The following is a 21,958-nucleotide window of genomic DNA, read 5'->3' on the forward strand; positions in this document are numbered from 1 at the left end:
GGATAACTGAATTAGCCAGTCGGCACCGCGCGCGGCAGAGCGCTGGCCGCCGCTCCAGCTGGCGCCAGGGCCGCGGCTCGAGCCCGCAGCAAGGGCAGAGGGTGAGCGGGGAGGGCAGGCAGCGTTCCCGCTGGCGTGCCAGGGCTTTGCCACGACCCGAGCATCTTAAAATGTTGGGAGCGGGAAGGGTGGGTCCAAGCAAGGAAATCTGGGAGAAGAGGCTGGAGGGCGAGCGGGTGCCTGTGCGGGGCTCAGGGATGCCGGGCGCAGCGGGCGGGGGGCAGCCGGGCAGCCCCGGCACCGGGGGCGGCAGGAGCCGGGGGGGGGCGAGACCCTCGGGGCGGGGGGCGGCAGAAGCGTCGTTTTGAGGAGGAAAGGCGCGGGCCCGGCCGCGGGGCAGCGCCTCGGGGTGCAGAGCGGGGGACGCAGGGACAGAGCATCCGCTGGGCTGCCGCGGGGGTGCCGGGGCGGGGAGCGCCGCGCGTCCTCCCCCGCCGGGCCGGGGGGAGCGGGGCGGCGCGGCACGGCACGGCGCGGCACGGCACGGCACGGCGCGGCCAGCCCCCGGCGCCTCCCCGCCACGCCATGGAGAAGAGCCGAGGCGGGCGGGAGCCGCAGCCCCAGCCGCAGCCAGCCCAGGGTGAGTGAGGCTCCTCGGGGCCGGGGGGGGCCGCGGCCCCGCTGCCGGCGGCGGCTCCGGGAGCGGCGGGGCCCGGCCCGGGGGGAGCGGGGGCGCCGCGGCGGGGCCCGGGCGGGATGCGCCCGGCTCGGGGCTGCGGCGGCCGGCGGCGCGGAGGGGCCGGGGCCGGCGGAGGGAGCCGCTCCGTCGGGGCCGCCCGGGGGGGGGCGGGGGGGGTCTCTCCTGGCGCAGACAAAGCGGCGGCGGCCGGGCCGTGTCCCCTCCCCTCCATGTTGGCTCCGTGTGGGAAGGGGGCCGGGCGCTGGCCGGGCCGGAGGTGGGGGGGGGGGGGCCCGAGCCGCCCCCGAGCCGCCCCCGAGCCGGGGCGTTGCGGGGCCGGGGGGGGGGCTCCGGCGGGGCTGCCCCCTCCGCCCGCGGGATGCTGCCCTGGCCCTGGGCTCGGCCCGGCTGCCGCACCGCTGCGGCCCTGCCGCCGGGGCCGTGCCCGGGGGGGGGGGGGGCTCTGCAGAGGCAGGGGCAGGCGCTGCCCGGCCGCCCCCCGCCGCCGCCCCCCGCCCAGGGGGCCGTTTGGCAGCGGGGCGCAGGCGGCCCCGGCCGTGACAGCCGCGTCGCCCCGCTGCTGCCCGCGGGCCCGGCGGCGCCCGGGCGGGCAGGCGGGGGGGCGCGCGGCCCCTCGGGGCAGAGACCCCTGCGGCAGCCGCGCGGGCCGAGGGCGCAGCCCGGCCGTCGGGGCACCGGCACCCCGGCGGCTCTCGCGCCCGGGGCCCGGCTGGACGGCGGCGCTGCCCCAGGATGAACTCTGCTGCCCGGCCCGGCTCGTGCAAACTGGGGGAGGGCAGCGGCTGGCGGGGCCAAGGCTCTCGGAGCAAAGATTTGTTTTGGCTCTTTTTTTTCAGGGCTGCAGCCAGGCGCTCTTTGGCCCCGGCCGGCTGGCGTCGGCCGCGCAGGGGAGGCCGGGGCTGTGACTAAGCACGGCTCCATGGCAGGGCCGCTTCCCCCCCGATGGAGGAAGAGGAGCGGCAGCTCCCCTCCCCCTAGTCCCGATGCCGGCTCGCTCGGCAGGGCCGGCTGCGCTGCCGTGATTCATCGGCCGCCGCGGCCTGCCGGGCCCCGGCGCGGGGAGGAAGAGCCGCCCGTCTCCCCGCGCCCCCGGTCGGAGGCTCTCGGGCTGCAGCCCGCCAGCAGCGCTCCCGAGCCTTGACGAGCGGCGCGTCCTGAGCCGCGGACATATTGTCTGCGCCGGGGGCTCGCCGCCGCGTTCCTGCCTTCCCGTTGTTCGCGGCAGAGCGGAGCCTTCCGTTCCCTTTCGAGGGCGTCCTCTGCCCGCCCGGCTCGGCCGGCCGGGGCAGCGGGATGCGATGCGCGGGGGCCCTGCCGGCGGTCAGCCTGTGCCTCCGCAGCCTTCCCCCCGCCGCGGCCGGCCGCTCGCTTCTATCCCGCGCGCCGGCAGCGCGGGGCCCGGCGGCGGCCAGGGGAGCGCGGCCAGCTCGCCGCAGCCCGGCCGGGGCAGGCGGGGTGCCGGTGTGTCCGGGGGCCGGGGGGAGCTGCCTCTGGGCATCGCTCCTCGTTTTAAGTGGGAAGTTGCTCGTTTGAGCGCGTCGCCCAGGGCCGGGGTCGCTCCAGCCCTTTCGCGCTGCGGGGCGGCGGAGAGGCCGAGCGCGGATTGCCGGCCAGCGCGGGCGTTTGGGAGCGGGCACCTCCGGGTGAGCTCTCCCGGCGCCGGGACGCGAGCGGTGCCGCCGCTCTGAAGCCGTCAGGGCAACGTGATGCGACGTGCGGAGCGGCGATGTGACAGCCCCGTGGTGCCTTGTCCAAAATAGTTAGTGCAGCTCTCGCGTGCCGGAGTGCTCCGAGGGGGACGGGGACGGGGACGGAGGGGAGCGGAGCGGGGCCCTGGCGGGAGGAAAGGCCGCTTCCCGGGAGCGGAGCTGGAGGCCGCGTGCTGCCGAGCCCCGGGCCCGGGTGGGTGCCTGCCTCCCTGCTGCCGGGCTCGGGATCTGCTTTTCGGAGGTGCCAGCAGCTGCTCTCCGAGAGGCCCCATCCGGGAAGGGGCCGAGCGCTCTGCCTGCCTTCCAGCCCCGTTTCTGTCTTCCCGGCGTGATGCTAGCGGGCAGGTTTTCCCGAGCGTGGCCGGGAGCGCTGCCCTTGGGGCTGGCAGCGGCTGCGCGGTCGCCCCAAGGACGGGCACGGCCTGGCGCGCGGCCCCGCGGCCCAGACGAATGGCAGGCAGGTGCCGGCGCCCGGCCGTGCCCGGGCCCCCATCCCTCCGGACACGGCTGCTCCGGGACCGGCGCAAACGGAAAGTTAGCGGTGGGGGGTGACGGCGGCCAGAGGCAGCTCAGGTTCTCTCCGCTTTCCCTTATGTGTATTTTAAACACTGGAAAGCACCCTTGGCTCTGGCCCCGCTCTGGCCACGAGATCCGCTGTCCCAAATTCCCCTCGTTGCTCGCTGGCTTGTCACAGTGCCGTCTGGCCGGTGCCGCGCGGCGGGAGCTCGGCCGCCTCCGCCGTGGCCACGGGGGCCAGCGAGGCGCCCCGGGGCGCCGGGCTGCGCGGGAGCAGGCGCCTTCCTCCTTCCCGGCGCCGTTTCTGCTCGCCGGGTTTGCGCAGGCGTGCAGCCGGCGGCTCCCGCGCCCCGCCATGCACACGGCTGCACGGCTGCCGGGCGTCACGCTGCGGCCCGGCCGCGTCGCCCTGCCGAGGCTCGCGAGCGTGTTAGCGCCTGCCCGGGGCGCCCAGCGGCGCGGACGTGCCGGAGACGCTTGCTCACCTTCCCGGCTGCCCGGGGGTGAGGGATGCCGAGGCCGGGAGCCGGGCGCGAGCAGGCGGGGCGCAGCTCGGGGGGCGGCGCTGGGCGCCCGAGGGCCGGCGTCGCCCCACGGCGGCGCGCCGGCTGCCTCGTCTCCGTCCAGCTGCGTCTCCCTCTTGGAGAACAGCATCCCTGAGGCCCGGGCAGCCTTTTCCGCTGCATCCCCCTTCCATGAGCAGCAGCCTGCAGGGGACCAGGCGGCCGTCAGCAGAGGCCCGGGGGGCTCGGTGCCTCCCCGCTCGTCCGGCGCGCGGCGGTCCGGGGCGCTGCCCCTTGGAAGGGGATCCCGCCGGGAAGGGCCGCGGGCGTCTCCGCCTGGGCCGGGGCCTGCAGCTGGTGGGGCTGCGGGAACAGGCTCTGGGAAGCCGTTGTGAAGCTCTGGGGGCAGGAGCTGGCGTTGGGATTGCCCGTGTCGTCCCCGGGCATCGCAGGCGCCGCGCCGGGAGCAGCCCCGGAGCTGGGGCACCCGCCAGCCCCTCGCGTCGCGGCGCTCCCCGTCCCGGGCGCTGGGGTCGGCCCCATGCGGGCACGGCTGGCGGGGCGGTTGGTGGCCGTGTGGCACCCGCGGGAGGCACGGGGCCGGCGTGGCGCTGTGCAGCGCGGCGCATCGGGGGGATCTGAGGTTAAAGCGCGCTGGCCTGCCCTCCCCGGGGGGATAAGCCACGGACATTTAACTAAGGCCGCTTTCCTCCTGATTGCCAGCGTCCCCGCGGGGGTTTGATGTGCTCTCGCTCCACGGCGCCAGGGCACTGGGCTCTGCCTCGCTGAGCATCCCCTGCCGCGCGCCGTCCGCGCAGCTCCCAGGCCGCGAAGGTGGTGCTGGCCCGCCGCGATGGGGAGCGCGGCCCGTGCCCGATGCGCACGCGGTGCCGTGGGGCAGGCCGGCCCCGGGGCCGGGCGCGCGGCGAGGACGGGCGAGCTAATCCCCTCTGGAATGCCCCGGCCGGCGGGAGAGGGGGACGCCCGGCGGCCTGGCCCGGGCGCGCAGGCGGCATTAGGTTTCAGGGCAGCTGCCGCACAGCAGCGGCCGCGGGGACAGATGGCGGCAGGGCTGGGCCGGGCTGCGCCGGGCCGCGATGAAGGGGGAGCCGGGGGACGGGCACGCCGGCCGGCGGGGAGGCCGGGCAGTGGGGCCCGGTGTGCGCCCGGCCGCCACGGCCCCGGCGGAGGGGACGGGGGAGCCCCCGGGGACGCCGGGATGCGCAGGACCGGGGCGAGGGGATGCACCCGCTTCCTGCAGCGGAAAATACCCGCAAACTGGAGGGGCCGCACAGGCCCGCGAGGGGGCCGGGAGGGCTCTGCTGCAGGGCACCGGCGCGGCCTCGGCTCGCCGAGCCCCTGGCGGGTTTGGGGCAGAGCGGGACGCGGGGCTCGCGCGGGCTGCGAGGCGCCGAGTCCCCGCTGCCGCAAGAGCCGTCCTCAAGCCGGGGCGGCCCCCGGCTGGCGCTGGGGGGCTGCCCGTGGGCTCGCTGTGCCCTCCTGCCCGCGGCGAGGGAGCGGTGCCGGGCCGTGTTTGCGCAGCCCGTGCTTCGCCCGTCTCCGCGGACTGCAGAGCGCCCCGCAAGCACGGCCGCGCCGGGCCCGTGACATCCCAGCCCGGCCCGGTGCGGCGGCGCGGCGGCCCGCGGCGCCCCGGCATCCCCGCCGGTGCGTTTGCAAGGGCTGATTAATTGCCGGCGGGTCGCCGATAGCCGCAGCACGTCGTGGCTGCGCGTCCGGGCTCCCGGCACGTCCCGACCGTGGGGGTGCACGGTGGAGCATCCCCATGCGCAGCCCGGGGCCGGGCCGGGGGTCTCCGCCGGGCTCGCCGGCGCGGGTGGGCAGGCTCCCGCGGGTGGCCCCGGCGGCGCGGCGGGGGGGGGGGTTGTTTTCTCGCCGCGGCGTCGGCCTCACATGTGCATTCCTGGGGCATGAGTTAATTGTTGTGCGCAGGGCCCCGGGCCGCGGCGCGGCGCAGCGCGGCGCTGGGCGACATGGGCCGGGAGCAGTGACGTCAGGCCGCGGGGCCCTCGCCCATCCTGCCTCCGTCCCCGCGCGCGCCGGCGGAAGCAGCCCCGCGTCCTTCGGCGGGGGCCCGCGGGGAGGTGCGTGGCCCGGGCACCGTCCTGTGCGTGGGGCCTCCGTCCCCCCTGCCCGCGGGCGCGCGGGGCCGCGGGAGCCTCCGGCGGGAGCAGCTGCCGGCGGCGGGAAGAAGGGCGGCTTTGTGGCCCCGCGCGCGGTGCCTGGCGGGGCTGTGTGCATTGTGCGCGCGGTGCCTGGCACCCCGGCGCGGGGACAGGGGGTGCACGGCCCCGGGGGTGCTGGGTGCCCCGCTGCCTGGCCACGCTCCCCCCCGGCTGGGATCTGGGCCCCCGGCAGCATCCCCCAGCTCCTGCATCCCTGCTGTCTTGGGATGGAGCTGAGCGGGCAGCTCCGCGCGTGCGGGCGCTGCCGGGCTCCCGGGGTGCCCCCTGCACCGGGGGCTCCGGCCCGGCCGCGGGCTGCGTTTGGGGAGGGACCGGGCTGCCCCAGGCGCAGTGACCATGTGCTCTTCTCTCCCCGTGTTGCAGGGCAGACAACGTCCCCGATGGGAGACAGCATGCTCGCCCCCAGCTCGCCGCCCCCCGCCCCGGGGGGCACCTCCCCGCCCCGCGACCGGCCCGGCTCTCCAGCCGCAGCCCCCTCCGGACAGCCCGTCTCGCCCGTCCCTCCAGCCGGAGCCCCTTCCGAAAAGACCGTCTCGCCCGTCCCGCCGGCGCTGACCCCCACCGGACAGCCCGTCTCGCCCGCCGCGCTGCCGTCGGGACGCCCCGTCTCGCCCGCCATCCCCTGCACGGAGAGCATCGCCCCGCAGCCCGGCCGACCCGTCCCCACCGCTGGGACGCCGCCGGGGCAGCCCGCGGCCCCCACGCCGCCGGCCGCGGCCCCCTCGGAGGAGAGCGTCCCCCCCTGGCGCGGCCGGGCCCCCCCCGGTGCCCCGTGCCCCCCCGCCGCCGGCCCCGCAGCAGAGCCGTCGCCCCCCGCGCCCGGCCCCGTCCTCGCCACTGCTCGCCCGGCAGAGATGCTGCCCCATGGGGGCGACCGGCCTGCCGGCGACGGGGCCCCCTCCGATGCCGGCAGCCCCCCGGGCACCGCAGCCGGAGCCTCGAAGCAGGCGCCCCCCAGGAGCGACCGCGCCGCCCCGGCCGCCGCCGCCAGCCCCCGGCCCAAGCAAGGTGGGTGCCCCGGGGGGGCCCGGCTGGCCCCCATCGGCACTCGGCCCCGCGGCTCCGGAGAGGCTGGCGTGCCGTGGCGCTGCCGGATGCGCCCGGCTGGGGGGGTCCCGGGGCTGGGACGCTGCTCTCACGCCGTTTCTCTCCTCTCCGCAGACGCCCAGAAAGCCCAGGCGAGGCACAAGCAAGCCAAGGAGCGGCGCGAGGAGCGAGCCAAGTACCTGGGTGCGCGGGCTGCAGCAGCGGGACCCGGGCGGGGGGCACAGGACCCGGGCGGGGGTCTCCCCAGCAGTGCCCTGCCCCGCTCCGGGCACTCGCCCACGGGAAGGGAAAGTGCGATGGGGTCAGAGCCGGCTAAGGAGCTTTGCCGGGGTCACTGGCAATCTCATTAGCGGCGCGGGGAGGCTGCGCCGGCGGGGCGGCCGTCCCTGCAGCGCCGGAGCCCCCGGTCCGCACGGTGCCGCCGGCTGCGCGGGGGCTCAGCTCCGTCCCGCCGGGATGCACGGCCACGCGGCGGCTGGCTCCCAGCTCCCGCCGGAGCCGCCGGCGGGGCCCCTCCGCGCTCCTTCCACCCTCATTCCCCCATTGTTCCCCCGCGTGCGCGCCGTTGGGCTCGGCGGGCTCCCGGGCTCCCTTTTGTCCTCGCCCAAACTCCTCCCTCGCCACGCTGCTGGGATGCCGCCCGCCCTGGCCGGCGCCGGCGGCACGCGGCTCGCCCGCAGCCCCGGGGGGCCGCGCCGGGGGCAGAGCCGGGGCTGCGGCGCGGGTGCGACCCCGGTGCCTGGGCTCCCCCCGGCAGCTGCCAAGCGGGTGCTGTGGCTGGAGAAGGAGGAGAAGGCCAAGCTGCTGCGGGAGAAGCAGCTGGAGGAGCGCCGCAAGCGCCTGGAGGAGCAGCGGCTGAAGGCGGAGAAGCGCCGCGCCGTCCTCGAGGAGCGGCAGCGGCAGAAGCTGGAGAAGAACAAGGTGGGGACGGGGCAGGCGCGGGCGCAGCGGGGCGACGCTCCGGCCGGGGAGACCTCGGCGCTCCGGCGTCCCTCCGGGGGCCGGTTCCCGCGGCGCGCGGCTCCTCGGGCCGGCGCGTGCCCGGCCTCTCCGCGAGCCTCCCCGTCGCTGCAGCGGTCTCGCCCTCCCCGGCCCCGGGCTGCCCTTCGGCCGCGCTCCCCCGAGCCCGGCTGCGGCCTCCAGCCCGTCCCTCTCCCTCCGGGCAGGAGCGCTACGAGGCGGCGATCCAGAGGTCGGCCAAGAAGACGTGGGCAGAGATCCGGCAGCAGCGGTGGTCGTGGGCCGGGGCCCTGCACCACGGCTCCCCCGCGCACAAGGACGGTGAGTGCGGGGCATCGCGCCTGCTGCGCCGGCCCTGCTCCGTGCAGCGCCGGGCGCTGCCGCGCTCGCGCCGGGGGGGGCCAGAGCCGCCGAGCCCGCGCGTCCCCCGCCGTGCCGCCGGCCGCGCTGCCGCTGTGCTGTGCCGGGCGCCGTGTCCCCGCGAGGTGGGATTGCTGCCGGGGTGCGCCGCAGCCTGTTGGGGTCTTTTGGCTTCTTCCTGCTCTCGTGGCGTTGCATCCTTCGGGCTGGTGCGGGCTGGGGGCTGCATCGTCCCACCTGGGGGGTGGCAGCGTCTACGGTCGCCGCCGAAGGGACGTGGTGCGAGGATGGCCCCGGCTGGCGGGTGGCGAAGCCGCGGGGACGTCCCGGCCGTGCTGCCCCTGGCTCCGGGGTTTGCTGTCGTGGAGCCGTGCGAGGCCGCTGGCGTCTCCCGCGGGAGCTGCGTGGGGACGCGTGTGCCCCGGTCCCCCGCCGGGGAGGGGGCCCGGCGCGGCGATGGCCCCGGCGGCGCGTGCTGCCGGGCGTGCGCGCTGCCCCGTCTGCTCCGGCCGCCGGCAGTGCCGGGAGGGCAGAGCCCGCCGAGGGCAGCGGCGGCGCGGGCTGGCACCGGGCTGCGGCTTTTCCATCGGGACGGGTCCGGCTCGGGGACGGCGTGGCCGGCAGCTGCGTGCCGCCCTGCGGCGCCTGGCTGGGGCGGGCCAGGGGACCCTGCGGGTTTCCCTGCGAGCTTCTGCGGGGCCGGGCTGCGGGAACTGCTGCTGCACGTGGGCATGCCCGGGGAGCCCCTGCTCCTGGCTGCCGGCGCTCGCGGCGGGCACGGCCGCCTGGCGCCGCGGCCCTGCCGGGGCCGGCCAGGGCAGAGGGGTCCCGGTGCCCCGTCAGGGCTCTGCCGACCATCAGCACCTTCCCGGCACCGCGGTGGAGACCGAGAGCTGGTGCGAGTTGTCCCGTGTCTGTCTGGACCCGCTTCTCCCCGCCGGGCTGGCTGCTCTCTCGGGGGGCTGCCGAGGGCCGTTGTGGCCAGCCCCGCTCCCCACGCTTCCCGGGACCGGTGTCGCGGGACGCCGGTGGCAGCCCCAGGACTGGCTCCGGGTCCCGGGAGACGCCGTCCCTGCACGAGCAGCGAAACCTCCCAGCATGACCCCCCGTGCCGGGGAGAGGGCACCGTGCAGCGCGGGACGCCAGCGCCTCCGGCTCCTCTCCGTGCCCGCCGGCCCTCCTGCTCCCGCCGACCTCCCGGAGACCCGCTGCTGCAGAGCAGGGCATGCTGCATGCCAGGGCCCCCCCGGCTCCCGGGCACCGTAACCTTAATGCCCTTGTGTCTTTTCCCTCCTCCAGGTGCGAGCCGCTGCTCGGTGTCCGCCGTAAACCTCCCCAAACACGTGGACTCTATAATCAACAAGCGGCTCTCCAAATCCTCCGCCACCCTCTGGAACTCTCCCAGTAGAAGTAAGAGACCTTTGCGTTTGCCCGCAGCGCAGGGGGGCTGGCGGCTGGCCCCGGCCCCCCCGGCGCTCGGGACCCCCAGAGCCAGGGAGCCCCCTGCCCCCCGGCCCGGCCTTGCGGCACGGTGCCCGCGGAGAGAGGAGAAGCCGTTCGCCCTTTTTCTCTTGCAGGAGGAGGCGGGAGCCGGCCGGCGGCTCCTCACCGGTCCCTGTCCGGCCCGTTTCGGGGCACGGGGTGTGCGCGGGCTGGGAGGGAAAGGAGGAGCAGCCGGGTGGTGCCGGGGCTGGGGACCGGGCGCCCTCGCCGTGCGGGGCTGCGCCGAGCAGCCCGGGCCGGAGCAGGCGTCGCGCGGAGGCAGCGGCTCCCCGTCGGATGCTCCTCGGGGCAGGGCACAGCGCCGGTGCCCACCGCGTCTTCCCCGTCCGTGTGGCCTTTCCGGGCAAGGAGGGGGAGGAGGCCGGCGGAGGGGCCCCGTGCGTGGGGTGTTGCGCCGCGCCGTGCCGTGCTGCGCCGTGCCGTGCCGCGCCGTGCCGTGCTGCGCCGTGCTGTGCCGTCAGCGGCTCCCAGCCCGCTGCCGGCTCCGCGAGGTCGCCCCGGACGTGTCGCAGCGCTGGGGCTGCTGTTGTGTTTCTCGGTTGCCTGGTGAAGGGAGCTCGCGCCGTCCCACCCCGCGGTATAAATAGCTGGAGCAGCTGGCGCGGGCGGCTGCCGGGGCGGGAGCGACGCAGGCTGCCGCCGCCGCCGGCCCCCGCCGCCCCGCGTCCCCCAGCCCGGCGGCGAGAGGGGCCTCGGCGAGGCGCAGCCCGGCGCCCGCCAGCCTCTGCGCTCCGGGCGAGCGGCGGCCCCCGCGGCCGGCGGTTCTCCCCGCGCCCCGTCTCCCTCCCCAGCGCCGCTCCGTCGTCTCCTCCCGGCGGCGCCCCCATGGCCAGGGCCCGGACGGTCCCCGGGACCGTCTCCGCGGGCGCTCCCCGGCAGCGCGCGCGCGAGGTTCCCGCGGCCGGCCCGGCGGCTCCGGCGGCGCGGTCGGGCCGCGGCGGCCTGGGGCGCGCTGGGGGGCCGGTGCCGGCCCTCGCCCGTGGCGCCCGGGCGCTGCGCCGGGGCGGGGGGGGGCAGGGGGCGCGTGGGAAGCGCTAAGACCCCCCCGACCCGTCCCTCGGCAGACCGCAGCTTGCAGCTGAGCCCGTGGGAGAGCAGCATCGTGGACCGGCTCATGACGCCCACCCTGTCCTTCCTGGCGCGCAGCCGCAGCGCCGTGACGCTGGCCGGCAACGGCAAGGAGCAGGGTGAGCCGGCGCGGGGCGGCGGCGGCGGCGGCCGGGCTCCCAGCCGCCCGTGCCGACCCCGCTCTCGCCCCGCGCCCCCCCCAGTGCCCGTGTGCCCCCGCTCGGCCTCCGCCAGCCCCCTGGGGCCCTGCCACGGCCACCGCCTGCAGCACCGGTGCCGCGAGCGACGGAAGGGGGCCGCCGGCAGCCCCGACGCGCCGCCGCGCCGCCGGCCCGAGGGCCTCGCCGGTGAGTGCCGCCCCGCCGCGGGGTCTCGGCTGCCGCCGCCGCCCGGCGCTGACCCCCGCCTCTCCCCCGGCAGAAGGAAGAAGGAGAAGAAGGACAAGGAGCGGGAGAACGCCAAGGAGCGCAGCGCCCTGTCCCGCGAGCGCGGCCTCCCGCGGCGCCCGCCGCCGGGCCGCGGCAGGTCGGAGCCGGCGCCCCGGGGGCCCCGGCCGCCCCCGGCCCCGCTGACGCCTCCTCTCCCTGCCCCGGCAGCCCCGGCCCCCGGGAGCGGCCCTCGTCGCCCGCCGCCCGCCCGGCTCCCCGGCTCGCCCGGCGGCCCCGGCCCCCGCGGCGCCCAGCCCTCGCCGGGGCACGAGCCAGGGCCCGGGAGCCGAGGGGCCGGCTAAGGCGCGCGAGAGGAAGGAGGAGGAGAGGGCCACGGCCGCCCCGGCGCCCGCCGAGCCCCCCGGGGCGCCCGCCGAGCGGCAGCAGGTGGGTATCGGGCGGGCGGGCGGGCGTGGGGCTGGCGGCGCCGGGGGCCGCGCTGACGGCGCCGGCGCCCCGCAGCCCCCGGCGGCGCCCCCAGCCCCGGCAGGCCCACGGCCGGCACCACGGACCGGGAGGAGGCGGCCCGGCTGCTGGCGGAGAAGCGGCGGCAGGCGCGGGAGCAGCGGGAGCGGGAGGAGCAGGAGCGCCGGGAGCGGGAGCAGCGGAGGTGAGTGGCGGGCGGGCGCGGGGCTGGCCGGGGGTCTCGGCGCGCGGCCCCGCCAGGCTGAGGGCGCCCGTGCCTGGCCGCAGGTGCCGGCAGGAGGAGAGGCGCGGCGGGCGGCCGAGGAGCGGGCCCGCGAGGAGGCCCAGGCCCCGTCGGCAGGAGGAGGGAGCGGCGGCTGCGGGAGGAGAGCGAGGCCCGGGAGAAGGCGCGGGCCGAGCAGGAGGAGATGGAGCGGCTGCAGAGACAGGTCGGGGGCGGCCGGAGAGGGCAGGGGCCGAGGGGGATGGCGGGGACGGAGGGAAAGGAGGGATGGAGGGATGAAGGCTGGGATGGGAAGGGAAGGCTGGTTGGAGAGTGATGATGGGGATGGAGGAGGGAGGGCAGGGCATGGAGGAGGAGGAGGGAGGGCAGGGATGGAGGAGGAGGAGGGAGGGCAGGGATGGAGGAGGAGGATGGGCAGGGATGGAGGAGGAGGGAGGGCAGGGATGGAGGAGGAGGAGGGAGGGCAGGGATGGAGGAGGAGGAGGGAGGGCAGGGATGGAGGAGGAGGAGGGAGGGCAGGGATGGAGGAGGAGGGAGGGCAGGGATGGAGGAGGAGGAGGGAGGGCAGGGATGGAGGAGGAGGAGGGAGGGCAGGGATGGAGGAGGAGGGAGGGCAGGGATGGAGGAGGAGGAGGGAGGGCAGGGATGGAGGAGGAGGAGGGAGGGCAGGGATGGAGGAGGAGGAGGGAGGGCAGGGATGGAGGAGGAGGAGGGAGGGCAGGGATGGAGGAGGAGGAGGAGGAAGGCAGGGATGGAGGAGGAGGAAGATGGAGAGCAGGGATGGAGGGGGAGGAGGAGGAAGGCAGGGATGGGGGAGGAGGAGGAGGAAGGCAGGGATGGAGGAGGAGGAGGGAGGGCAGGATGGAGGAGGAGGAGGGAGGGCAGGGATGGAGGAGGAGGAGGGAGGGCAGGGATGGAGGAGGAGGAGGAGGAAGGCAGGGATGGAGGAGGAGGAAGATGGAGGGCAGGGATGGAGGGGGAGGAGGAGGAAGGCAGGGATGGAGGAGGAGGAGGGAGGGCAGGGATGGAGGGGGAAGATGGAGGGCAGGGATGGAGGAGGAGGAGGGCAGGGATGGAGGGGGAAGGCGGGAGGGAGGATGCTCCCCCGTAGTGCCCGGGGGATGCAGGAGCGCGCATGGACGGCGCCAGCCCCTCGTGGCTGCGGCAGCGGGGTGCCGGGAAGGGAGCGCGTCCCCGGCTGCGCTGAGCCGCCGGGGCCCGAGCTGCGGGCGCCCTGCCGGGGTGTCCCGGGCCCGGCCGGCCCCGCTGAGCCCCTGCGCCGCAGAGGGAAGAGGCCGAGGCCCGGGCGCGCGAGGAGGCCGAGAGGCAGCGCCTGGAGCGGGAGAAGCACTTCCAGCGCGAGGAGCAGGAGCGGCTGGAGCGGAAGAAGGTGAGGGGGGGGCCCGGGCGCGCTGGGCAGGCGGCGGGGCCCCGGCACTGGTCGGGGCTGCCCGCGAGCCCCTCTCTTTCCCCGCAGCGCCTGGAGGAGATCATGAAGAGGACGCGCAAGTCGGACGCGGCAGATGCCAAGGTGGGTGAGCGCCCGGCGCGTCCCCGTCCGGCCCGCGCCCCGTCCCGGCACGCGGGGGGTCTCGCTCGGCCGGGCCCTCCCGTCCGCGCCCCGGCGCCTCCGCCGCCGGCCCTCACCGCTCCCCTCTGCCCCGCAGAAGAAGGAGGACAAGAAAATGGTGAACGGGAAAGCAGCTGAGCGGGAGGACGCCAAAGGTACGCGTGGGTCCCCCGCGGGGCCCCGCCGGCCCCGGCCTGCAGACGGCGCCTCCGCGGCGGCAGAGCCGCTGGCGCCGCGTCCCGCTGCCCGCCGGGGCTGAGCCGGACCCGCTGCCCCTCCCCAGGCCCCGAGGAGCGCGCGGGGCCGCTGGCCAAGGAGCAGGAGCTCCCCGAGACGGAGACGCCGAGCGCGGGGAGCCCGGGCGCGCAGGAGGGGCTGCAGCCGAGGTGAGCGCCGGGGGGCCGGGGTGCGGGGGGGGCGGCGGCGGCGGGACCCCCGCTCAGCCCAGCCCCTCGGCCCCCCAGCTCGCCGGCCAAGGAGGTGGCGGCGCTGGTGAACGGCGTGCAGCCCGGCAAGCACGAGAACGGCTTCTCGGCCACGGAGGGCAGCGCGGGGCGGCAGGGCGTGCTGGAGCGGGCGCACCACGGCCCCGGCGCCATCCTCCCCTTCGGCGACAAGGAGCCCTTCCTGAAGAAGGCGGTGGTGAAACCCCCCCAGGTCACAGGTGAGCGCCGGGGGGCCGCGGCGGGGGCCACGCCGCGGCCGCCTCGGCCCTGACGCTCGGCCCTCCACCCGCAGAAGTGCTGTGAGCGGCGGAGGGGGCCGCCGCGCGCCGGCCCGCCCCGGACTCTCGCGCAGGACCGTAGCCGTTGTCGGAAGAAAAACCTCGCTGCTCCCCTCCGCCCGCCGCCCGCCGGCGGCCCGGGCGGCGCGGGGCCCTGCCGGGGCGGCTCGCGGCCCCCCGCCTGCTCCGGGGACTCCTGGTTTCTCTTTTCATCCTTGTTTTTATTTCGGTTTTTTTTTTATTTTATTTTATTTTAATATGCACCTTATCAGACTGACGCCCTCCCACCCTAGCAGCCTGCCAGAGCCGCCCCAGACGTGTGGTGTAATAATGTAGTTATTTAACTTGCTGGGTACAATATATGTGAATACTGTAAATAAAGCAGGTGAGGCATGGGGGCCGCCGGCCCAGGCCCGGCCGCGCGCGCGGGGCCGCCCGGGGCTCGCGGGCAGGCAGCCGGGCAGCGTCGCCCCCGCGTCCCCGGCGGGCGGGCGCGCTCGGCGCCGTCGGGCTGGGACCACGCAGCTCTCCGTGCCGTTGTGACAGTGTTATGCATCCGGACAACCTTTGCAAACAATAAAGGGGACAAACCACGCTCGCCCTGCCCGTCTCTCCGCCCTGCGGCCGCTCTCGCCTGCCCGCCCCGGGGCTCGGCCGCTGCTTCGCGCCCGGCTGCTCCCTGCTCCCAGCCGGAGCACCACGTCACCAGCCCGGCCGCCGCGCTGACGGCTCGCAGGCCTCCTGCCGCGCTTTCGGGAACTGCAGCCATCCCGCCTGCGGGCGGAAAAAAACCCCACGCAGGCGTGCGGCCGCGCGAGCCTCCCAAGGGGCGAGGGCCGCGCCGGCCCGCTGGGGCACGTGCAGCCCCCCGCGCGCTGCTCCGGCCAGGCCCGGACCCTCGGCCTCGCACCGACCGCGGCAGCGACTCGTTGCTTTGGCGCTTCGCTCGCCGCCGGAGCCGGTCGGGGGCTGCGCCGCGGGGCCCCCCGGGCGGCAGGCTCAGCCCTTCCCAGCCCCGACGGCGCGCGGGCGACCGTGCCGAAGCGGCGGCCGAAACCGCCGGCTTCCCGGGCCGGGGAGGCAGAGCCCAGGCCTGCGGGGAGCCTGGGGAAGCGAAACAGCGCTGGGGGGCGGCGCTTCCCTCCGCCGCCCCGGGAGGAGCCAGGAGGGACCCTGGGGGGGCTCAGCCCCCCCGCCCCGATACCCTCTGACCCCCAGCCAGGGGCTCAGCCCCCCACTGACCCCCATTTCTCCCTGACCCCCAGCCAGGGCTCAGCCCCCCCACTGCCCCCCCATTTCTCCCTGACCCCCAGCCAGGGCTCAGCCCCCCCACTGCCCCCCCATCTCCCCTAACCCCCAGCCAGGGCTCAGCCTCCCCACTGCCCCCCCATCTCCCCTGACCCCCAGCCAAGGGCTCAGCCCCCCCACTGCCCCCCCATTCCTCCCGGACGCCCAGCCAGGGCTCAGCCCCCCCGGGAGCCCCCTGCCCCGACCCCGTCTGCCACCTCCGTGGCCGCTGCCCCCCCGCCATAGGCTTAACCCTTTCCGCCCCAGGCAGGGCCGTAGCCCCGCCCCCTCCCCTGGCCCGCCGGAAGCCCCGCCCCATCCGTCGCGCGAGGGGCGTGAGGGGGAGGAGGCGGAACAGACGTAGCGGCCCGCGCAGCGCCTGCTGGGAGTTGTAGTCCGCTTGGCTCCGCCAGCCAAAGCTGGGGGCGCCGGAGGACTGCAATTCCCGGCAGGCCCCGCGGGAGGCCAGGCGGGCGGGCGGGAACCGGAAGTGCGCGACGGAGGAGGAGGTGGAGGCGCCTGGCTGCTGAGGAGGCCGCGGGCGGAGCGGGGTCCGGTGAGTGCGAGCGGCCAGGCCCGGCCCGGCCCGGCCCGGCCCGCTCCCCCCCCCCCCCCCCGCCCCCAACCCCGGCTCTCCCCGCTCCTTCGCGGCTCCCCCCCGCCGCGGCCCCATCCGCCGCCGCGCCGCCCTCCGCGGCCGGGCCTGGCTCCGGCTCCCTCTCTGTGGGCCTGAGCGCGGCCTCCTGCTCCCCCCCCCCCCCGCCGGCCGCCACGTGCCGGGCGCGGCCGCAGCGCGGCGGGGTGGGGGCGCCCCGGGGCCTCTGGGCCGCGCCGCTTCCTCGAGCTCCCGCGGCGCCTTCGGCCAGCCCGGGCCTGGCCCCGGAGACTCCCTCTCCCGGGCCTCCGCGCCCGGAGCTCCCCTCCACCCCCCCCCCCCCCCCGGCCCCGGAGCCTGCCGGGCCGCTACCCGTGCCTGGAGCTTCCCCCGCTCTTCGGCACTGCCCCAGGCCGGGCCCGGCGCTTCCCGGCTCCGCTCCGGGGTTTCCTCGTGGCGGGCCCGGCGTGTAGGCCCGGGAGGGAGGCGGGGGCGGAGGGCGGCCCGGCGGGGGGAGCGGCGGCTCTGCCGCGGCGGGTTCCCGCTCCGGCGCTACATGCTTCATCCGTCGGGGCAGCAGGAGGATTTTGTTTGCTTACTTTTCCCTATTCTGCAGCTTGTTATTTAAGAGTGAAGTTTTAGTAGAACTTTGGGTAATGCAATTCAGCTTAGTTCTTCTGTGGTGTAGAGGCACACGTGAGTCCTGAATCCTTTTTTTTCCCCCCCCTCTATGTCGATGAGTTTGGTTTTTTTGTTTTTTTGGTTTTTTTTTTTTTTGCTTAACCCTAGCTTGAGTTTAACGTGCTTGGGATTTCTCTAAATATATTTTAAAAGTCTCTATGACGTTTTTGGTCACTATATTTGCCTGCTGTGTGGCTTTCTCGGTGAATTTCTGTGCCAGAAAATGACACGATGAGTTTGAAATAAGCAACAGTCTGCGTAGCAGCCTTGAAAGACTTGCGTTAAAGTCTGTTTATCTCTATGAGCGCTCCATAGACTTGGAGCATGTGGTTTATCATTTGTATGGCATTTATCATTTGTATGGCACTATTTCTTCATTATTTGTCAGAGTGATAGGGTACCTGTTGTTTTTAAATATACAGTAATGTGTCTTATGAAAACACTTTCTGCTGGGGGAAGGGCCTCATGGATAACACATGAAACAATTTGAAAAGTGGTATAGCATAGTGTCATAACTGAGTAAATGGAAGGAGAAAAACCTTTATCTTCCTTTGTTTACTGCTTCTTTGGCAGTGTATCAGTACAGTGCACGTGCAAGAGACTACTGGGCCACAACAGCAAGTGGATGTTTTCACGATGCTCATTTAAATGACCGAATTATTCTTCTCAAAAGGTCTCTTGCAGTATTTCTTTCCTCTAGTAGCAAAGTCAGGTGGTTAATGTAAATGTTTGTGGTAAGTCTAATATGGAGTCTTCTGTGTGCTTTTAGTGTGCCTTTTATGTGGTCACTCTTATCAACTGATGTTGCTAAAAGGAAGTAGTTTTGCACTACATAACCTAGTTTTCCTTCCATGAAAAAGGTGTATTTTTCCTCATTTGCGTTTTGAAGCTTAGGCTTTCAGATTGCCTTTAAAGGAGTCTATTGTAGAGTTAAAAAATATATATATAAGTATTTAGATATGCTGATGCTTTCTCCTGAAGAATTTACTAGTTCTTACCTATGCTGGCTGGGGCACTTTGAAGGTGCCTCAGCAAAGAGCTGAAGAAATGGCTGACTTCATGAATTGCATTGTTTTTTTATCCTCATCTCTATTGTTAGACTGTATAAGGCAGTTACGCTAGAGAGCTGTCTGAAGTGCCTGTTGTTGTGACAGAGGATCCTAGTAGAGTCTAGGTCCTTGTCACTGTATCTAAACTTTCTTTGGATTCCACTGTGATAAGCTCTAGCATCCTGAAATGTCTTTCAAAATTTGTGTTCTGTAAGACTGAGAATGTGTGATCTGTAAATTATAAGAATCTGACCACAAGGAGAATTAGAGTTCTAGCACCTAAACTGATAGCTGTGGTGTTACGTCTTTCTCTTTAAGTTTGGGTTTCTGCCTGTGGTGAGGCGGAAAGTACGACACAGCATACAATCCATTACAAGGATGCAAGAGGTCTTGTCACGTGTCAACTTGAATGACTGCATTTCTGCATCCTTTTGCATTGACTTTTTGCCTCTCGTTTTCAGCAGCCCTGGCTGTAAGCTTCCTTTGAAAACAGCAGGTTTGAGAAGCTGTCGTGAGCAGATTGGTGTTGATAACTGCTGTTCTAAAGGTGGAATTGTAGCTATGGGGGGGAGGGGAAGGTGAAACCTTATACGTATGTATCTTCCAGCGTACACTAAAGAAAACTGACCATGTAAGGAGGCATCGATATCATGGTCTATCTTGTATCCTCTTTTAAGGTGCTTGTGTTTGTTAGATGCATTAGAGCAGTGGTAAATCTAACTACTATATAGTATGTCCGTAGCTGGCTGTGTGTTGACAGTGGCAGGTGCATGCTGTGATGAATCCTCTGCCTATGTTTTGTTTGTAGTTCCTTGTTTATAGAAGTTGTGCCTGTCTTTCTGCTGAGTTATGCTGTGGAGTCTTGCTGCTTTTTGCTTGTTAATTCCACGTCCCTTTGGGAGCTCTGCAGCAGTGAAAAAGTAGTCTGTACTGCTCTTTAGTGCTACAATAAGCACTGACCAGAAAGAGATTTCCATAAGTGCCTTCATAAGCTGTATGCTGCTATTTTAGGTATGCTGAGATTTCAGAAGGCAGTCGTGTGTATGTGACGTTAACTTCTTCTCACACCATTTAGACTAAAGCAAAGTTTTGTCAGGCAGATTTCTAAATTAAATGTTCATTTTATTATTAGTGTTGTGACAATACTGTTCAGCTGTCTGCTGGTTTCTCCAGCTTATTTAAGTCAAGAAGCTTTGTAAACTCTACTTAAGAAAATAATCAGTAATTCAAGTTAAGCCACGTCTGGGTTCTGTGAGTTTACCAGTTGTGTTTGAAACTGGCACACTTCAGAAAAGCTAGTGAATACCTTTCAGCACGGTTAGAAAACAAAAACACTGACTATATGAAACCCTGATATGTTAAATAGGTGCCAATCTATGCAAGTCAGCAGACTTTTTTTGTTTTAACCTGCTCCCACCAGAGTCTGATCTAGATACCTTTGCTACAAAAAAAATTTTTTCTCCTAAGCCTGAGGATACTTCCAGTTAAAAAGCCATAGTGTTCCCTTTGTAGATGTAGCATTCATTCCTTAAAAGAATAGTGGAGTTTTGCCAGGAACTTGATTTTTAGCCCGCTTGGCCTTGTCTTTGCAAAATGACAGTTTGGCTTGTCAGAACTCATTAATTGTTTAAGCAGTGACACAACCCTTTAACTTTTTTCCATATCTGGAAAAGTTTACATATACTGAGCTGTGTTTAATAGCTTGGTGTGCCAGTACGATAACATATGTTCTTTGGGCCCTATGGTTTATTCTGAATTATGATGGTATGGAGTTGCTCTGTGTAACAAAATTCCTGCTTTTTGTGTAACCATATGGCATAGTCCATGGGCGTTGAATGAGAGAGTAACGGCGTTAACTTCAGAAGCTGCTCTGGCTCCCTGAGGAGCTTGTGGAAGATGATCCAGGCACGGCTGTATAAACGGCTCGTGGTAGATGTTACAGTTGTGCTGGCATACCTGGTGCTTAGCATATTTCCTACCTGTGCTTTGAACTGCCCCCTATTTTAGCTTCCTGTGTTGATAGATTCTCATTCAGCAAAGATTCACTACTTGAACTTGAGCATATCTTGAAAACTGGTCTGTGAAATTGATAATGGGCTCCTGAATGAGGAGATCACGTTATATTTAGCAGAGGAGCTCATCTTGACCTGTTCTGTGACGGCTGGAATCACTCTGAAGTGGTAGCTGAGAACATGTAGGTGCCATTTTGTTTCTGGATAACAAGCTGGACTTGTAAAGGCTGTGTATTTGTTATCACATAGGGAAATATTCTTCTCCTCTTTGCAGTTAAACAGAGCACTAGCAGAGGCTAGATGACGAAGGTAATCACTGTTATTAGGTTTGAGAAAGTTAAGAGTTCCTGCTTAATTTAGCTTTATCGTGTCAGAACTATGAATAGTAAAATCATGGGATTGCATTTCATGCCAGCTGAGAATTGTGTTTGCATTGTTTCACTCCATGGTAACCGGAAGCTGTCATATCCATAGAAAACAATGGCACGTAGAAATGACATCCAGTCTAATTGCAAGAATGCTGAAGTGCTGGGTCATTGTGGGCCAAGTATGCTAATGGCCCTGAGGAGGGAAAACTTGCTTTTTTAAAAGTGTTTTGCTGGTCTTTACATTGCTTTAGACATAGGCAGATTCAGGAAAAGCAACACGTTCTCAAATGTGGAATTGAATACAGAATGGCATGGCAAATAACTTAGTGTGCTGACCTTCTGTTTAATGAAAATGTTATTTTTGTACCAGGATGGTGTTGCGTGATGCAGAAATGATGATTTCTGGGGTCAGTGTTCTCCATATTTGAGAATGACATAGCGCTAGAGTGGTTGTCCGGATAAAATATTACTTATGAGAAGCTATTGTTATTTAATATTAAACCAATGTGATATTTAAAACTTAACTCTTAATTTCATAGTGTTGTTATGGAAACGGACATTATTCTAGTGTGCAGTGTCAAGATTAGTTTTATTTTTCTCCAGTGGTGGTCAGTCTTCCTCCACCTCTAAACCCATTCACCGTTTCTGAAAGATTAGAAGAATTGCACTGTAATAGTGCCTGCAGATGGCTGTGAGAGTTTGTTGCTTTTTTTAGTGGGCTGGGGGGAGGGTCATAGTTTTTCCTGGCACTGCGTTCTCATGTAGATCCTAGCTGGACATGCCTCTTCTCGTTTGCAGCACTGTACAGAGAGGGCAGCGATGGCTGTGAGGAGCTCCGAACCTGAAGAATCAGAGGTTAAGGTGCTTTAGGTTAGGACAAAGGGATCAGTAATTAAACAGATTTGAGTGCAGTGTCTCCTCACTTCTCATGTTTAAAACAGTAATTTGGTTCACATGCTTTCCTACCCAAGGAACGGTTTTCTCTCAGTGCCCTTTTCTTCCAACCATATAGGAAAATATTTAGTATGTTTTTTCCCTTTTGTGTTCTTAGGAGAACGAAGCTTTTTTGCAAAGACCTGCTCATACCTGCTACTTTGATAGGAAAGGAAATTCGTAACTTTATCTCCAAATCTGTTTCATCCAGCTGTTCTGTAGCCTGTTGGGATTTACAGTGTAAGGTAGTTCTTTTAAAAAAAAAAAAAAAAGGGGGGGGGGGGAGGGGTCCCAGAAAACTGTGGGGGGTGCTGTAGTTTGCAGAATTAGCCAGCATATGTCCTCCTCATTGTGATTTGCATTTCACTTTTATAGGTTCCTCTTGCTTTGAAAGCACAAAAGGCAATGACTTGGGTGGGGGTGTGCGGGGGGAGGAGTGAAGCTGAAGTCCTGCTCTCAAGAGAATTAGCTTCAGTATTAATGATGTTAGCTTATGCCTTAACAGAGCGTTGTATATCTGATATCTTGAGAAGGTTGTGTACCTGATTACTTCAGGCCCTGTGTTTCTGTGCTTTTTTTTTTTTTTTAATTATTGTAGATAATTGCACCTATAGGGCTGTGGATAAGGTAATTTTCCTGAGTCAGGGATCTGTGTATGAACTGTTACTCTGATTAGATTAAATATTTTCAGGACACTTTTTTACTGGAAGAGAATTTGGGAAACAGTATTGGGATGAAAGACTTAGATCGGAATCCTTTCTTACACTTGTAAAATGCAAGTGTTTGTCAGTATCTTGATTGGTTGAAATTTGATTTTTCCTTTTTCATTTAGGTGAGAGCTCAACTACTTCTGATAAAGCAGTGTTCAGAAACATAATTGATGGGAGGCTTACATAAGGTATGTAAATGCGGCTCTGAAAGCTATCTGTTCAAATGAGCATGGAAAGCTTGCAAGCCGTACGTTCTACAAAAATGTCAATAAGCGGTATATCTAATCACTAGTATATACTTAAAGGCAAGACTGGAAGAACCATTTCTGCACATGGTTACTTTCTCTTTTCCCATGCTCCTCAAGGAGCAGAAATATGG

At 68.0% G+C, this 21,958-nt stretch overlaps 2 protein-coding genes across 6 annotated transcripts in view; both read left to right on the top strand.

Moving 5' to 3' along the window:
* The first annotated feature begins 570 nt into the window (after positions 1–570).
* MAP7D1 (MAP7 domain containing 1) lies at positions 571–14,542 on the top strand. Its single transcript, XM_068917075.1, is given in 19 exon segments — positions 571–640; positions 5,999–6,643; positions 6,797–6,865; positions 7,440–7,603; positions 7,849–7,963; positions 9,302–9,412; positions 10,570–10,692; positions 10,777–10,924; positions 10,994–11,206; positions 11,208–11,392; positions 11,455–11,615; positions 11,695–11,763; positions 11,766–11,855; positions 12,936–13,040; positions 13,128–13,181; positions 13,318–13,375; positions 13,504–13,606; positions 13,685–13,884; positions 13,959–14,542. Coding segments are annotated over 19 exon segments (2,679 nt in total). The 5' UTR covers positions 571–585; the 3' UTR covers positions 13,970–14,542.
* Positions 14,543–15,681: 1,139 nt separating this feature from the next.
* THRAP3 (thyroid hormone receptor associated protein 3) overlaps positions 15,682–21,958 on the top strand; it is a 36,845-nt gene continuing 30,568 nt past the window's right edge. For 2 of the 5 annotated variants that reach the window (XM_068917711.1, XM_068917713.1), the window contains exons 1-2: positions 15,682–15,787; positions 21,702–21,767. The gene's annotated coding sequence lies outside the window, so the exon portion shown is untranslated. Of the gene's footprint in view, positions 15,788–20,986; positions 21,115–21,701; positions 21,768–21,958 lie in introns of those variants that run through there. The other 3 variants (XM_068917712.1, XM_068917714.1, XM_009683027.2) reach the window with 2 other exon arrangements.

This window comes from Struthio camelus, chromosome 23 (assembly GCF_040807025.1).
Source record: "Struthio camelus isolate bStrCam1 chromosome 23, bStrCam1.hap1, whole genome shotgun sequence".
Classification (NCBI taxonomy): domain Eukaryota; kingdom Metazoa; phylum Chordata; class Aves; order Struthioniformes; family Struthionidae; genus Struthio; species Struthio camelus.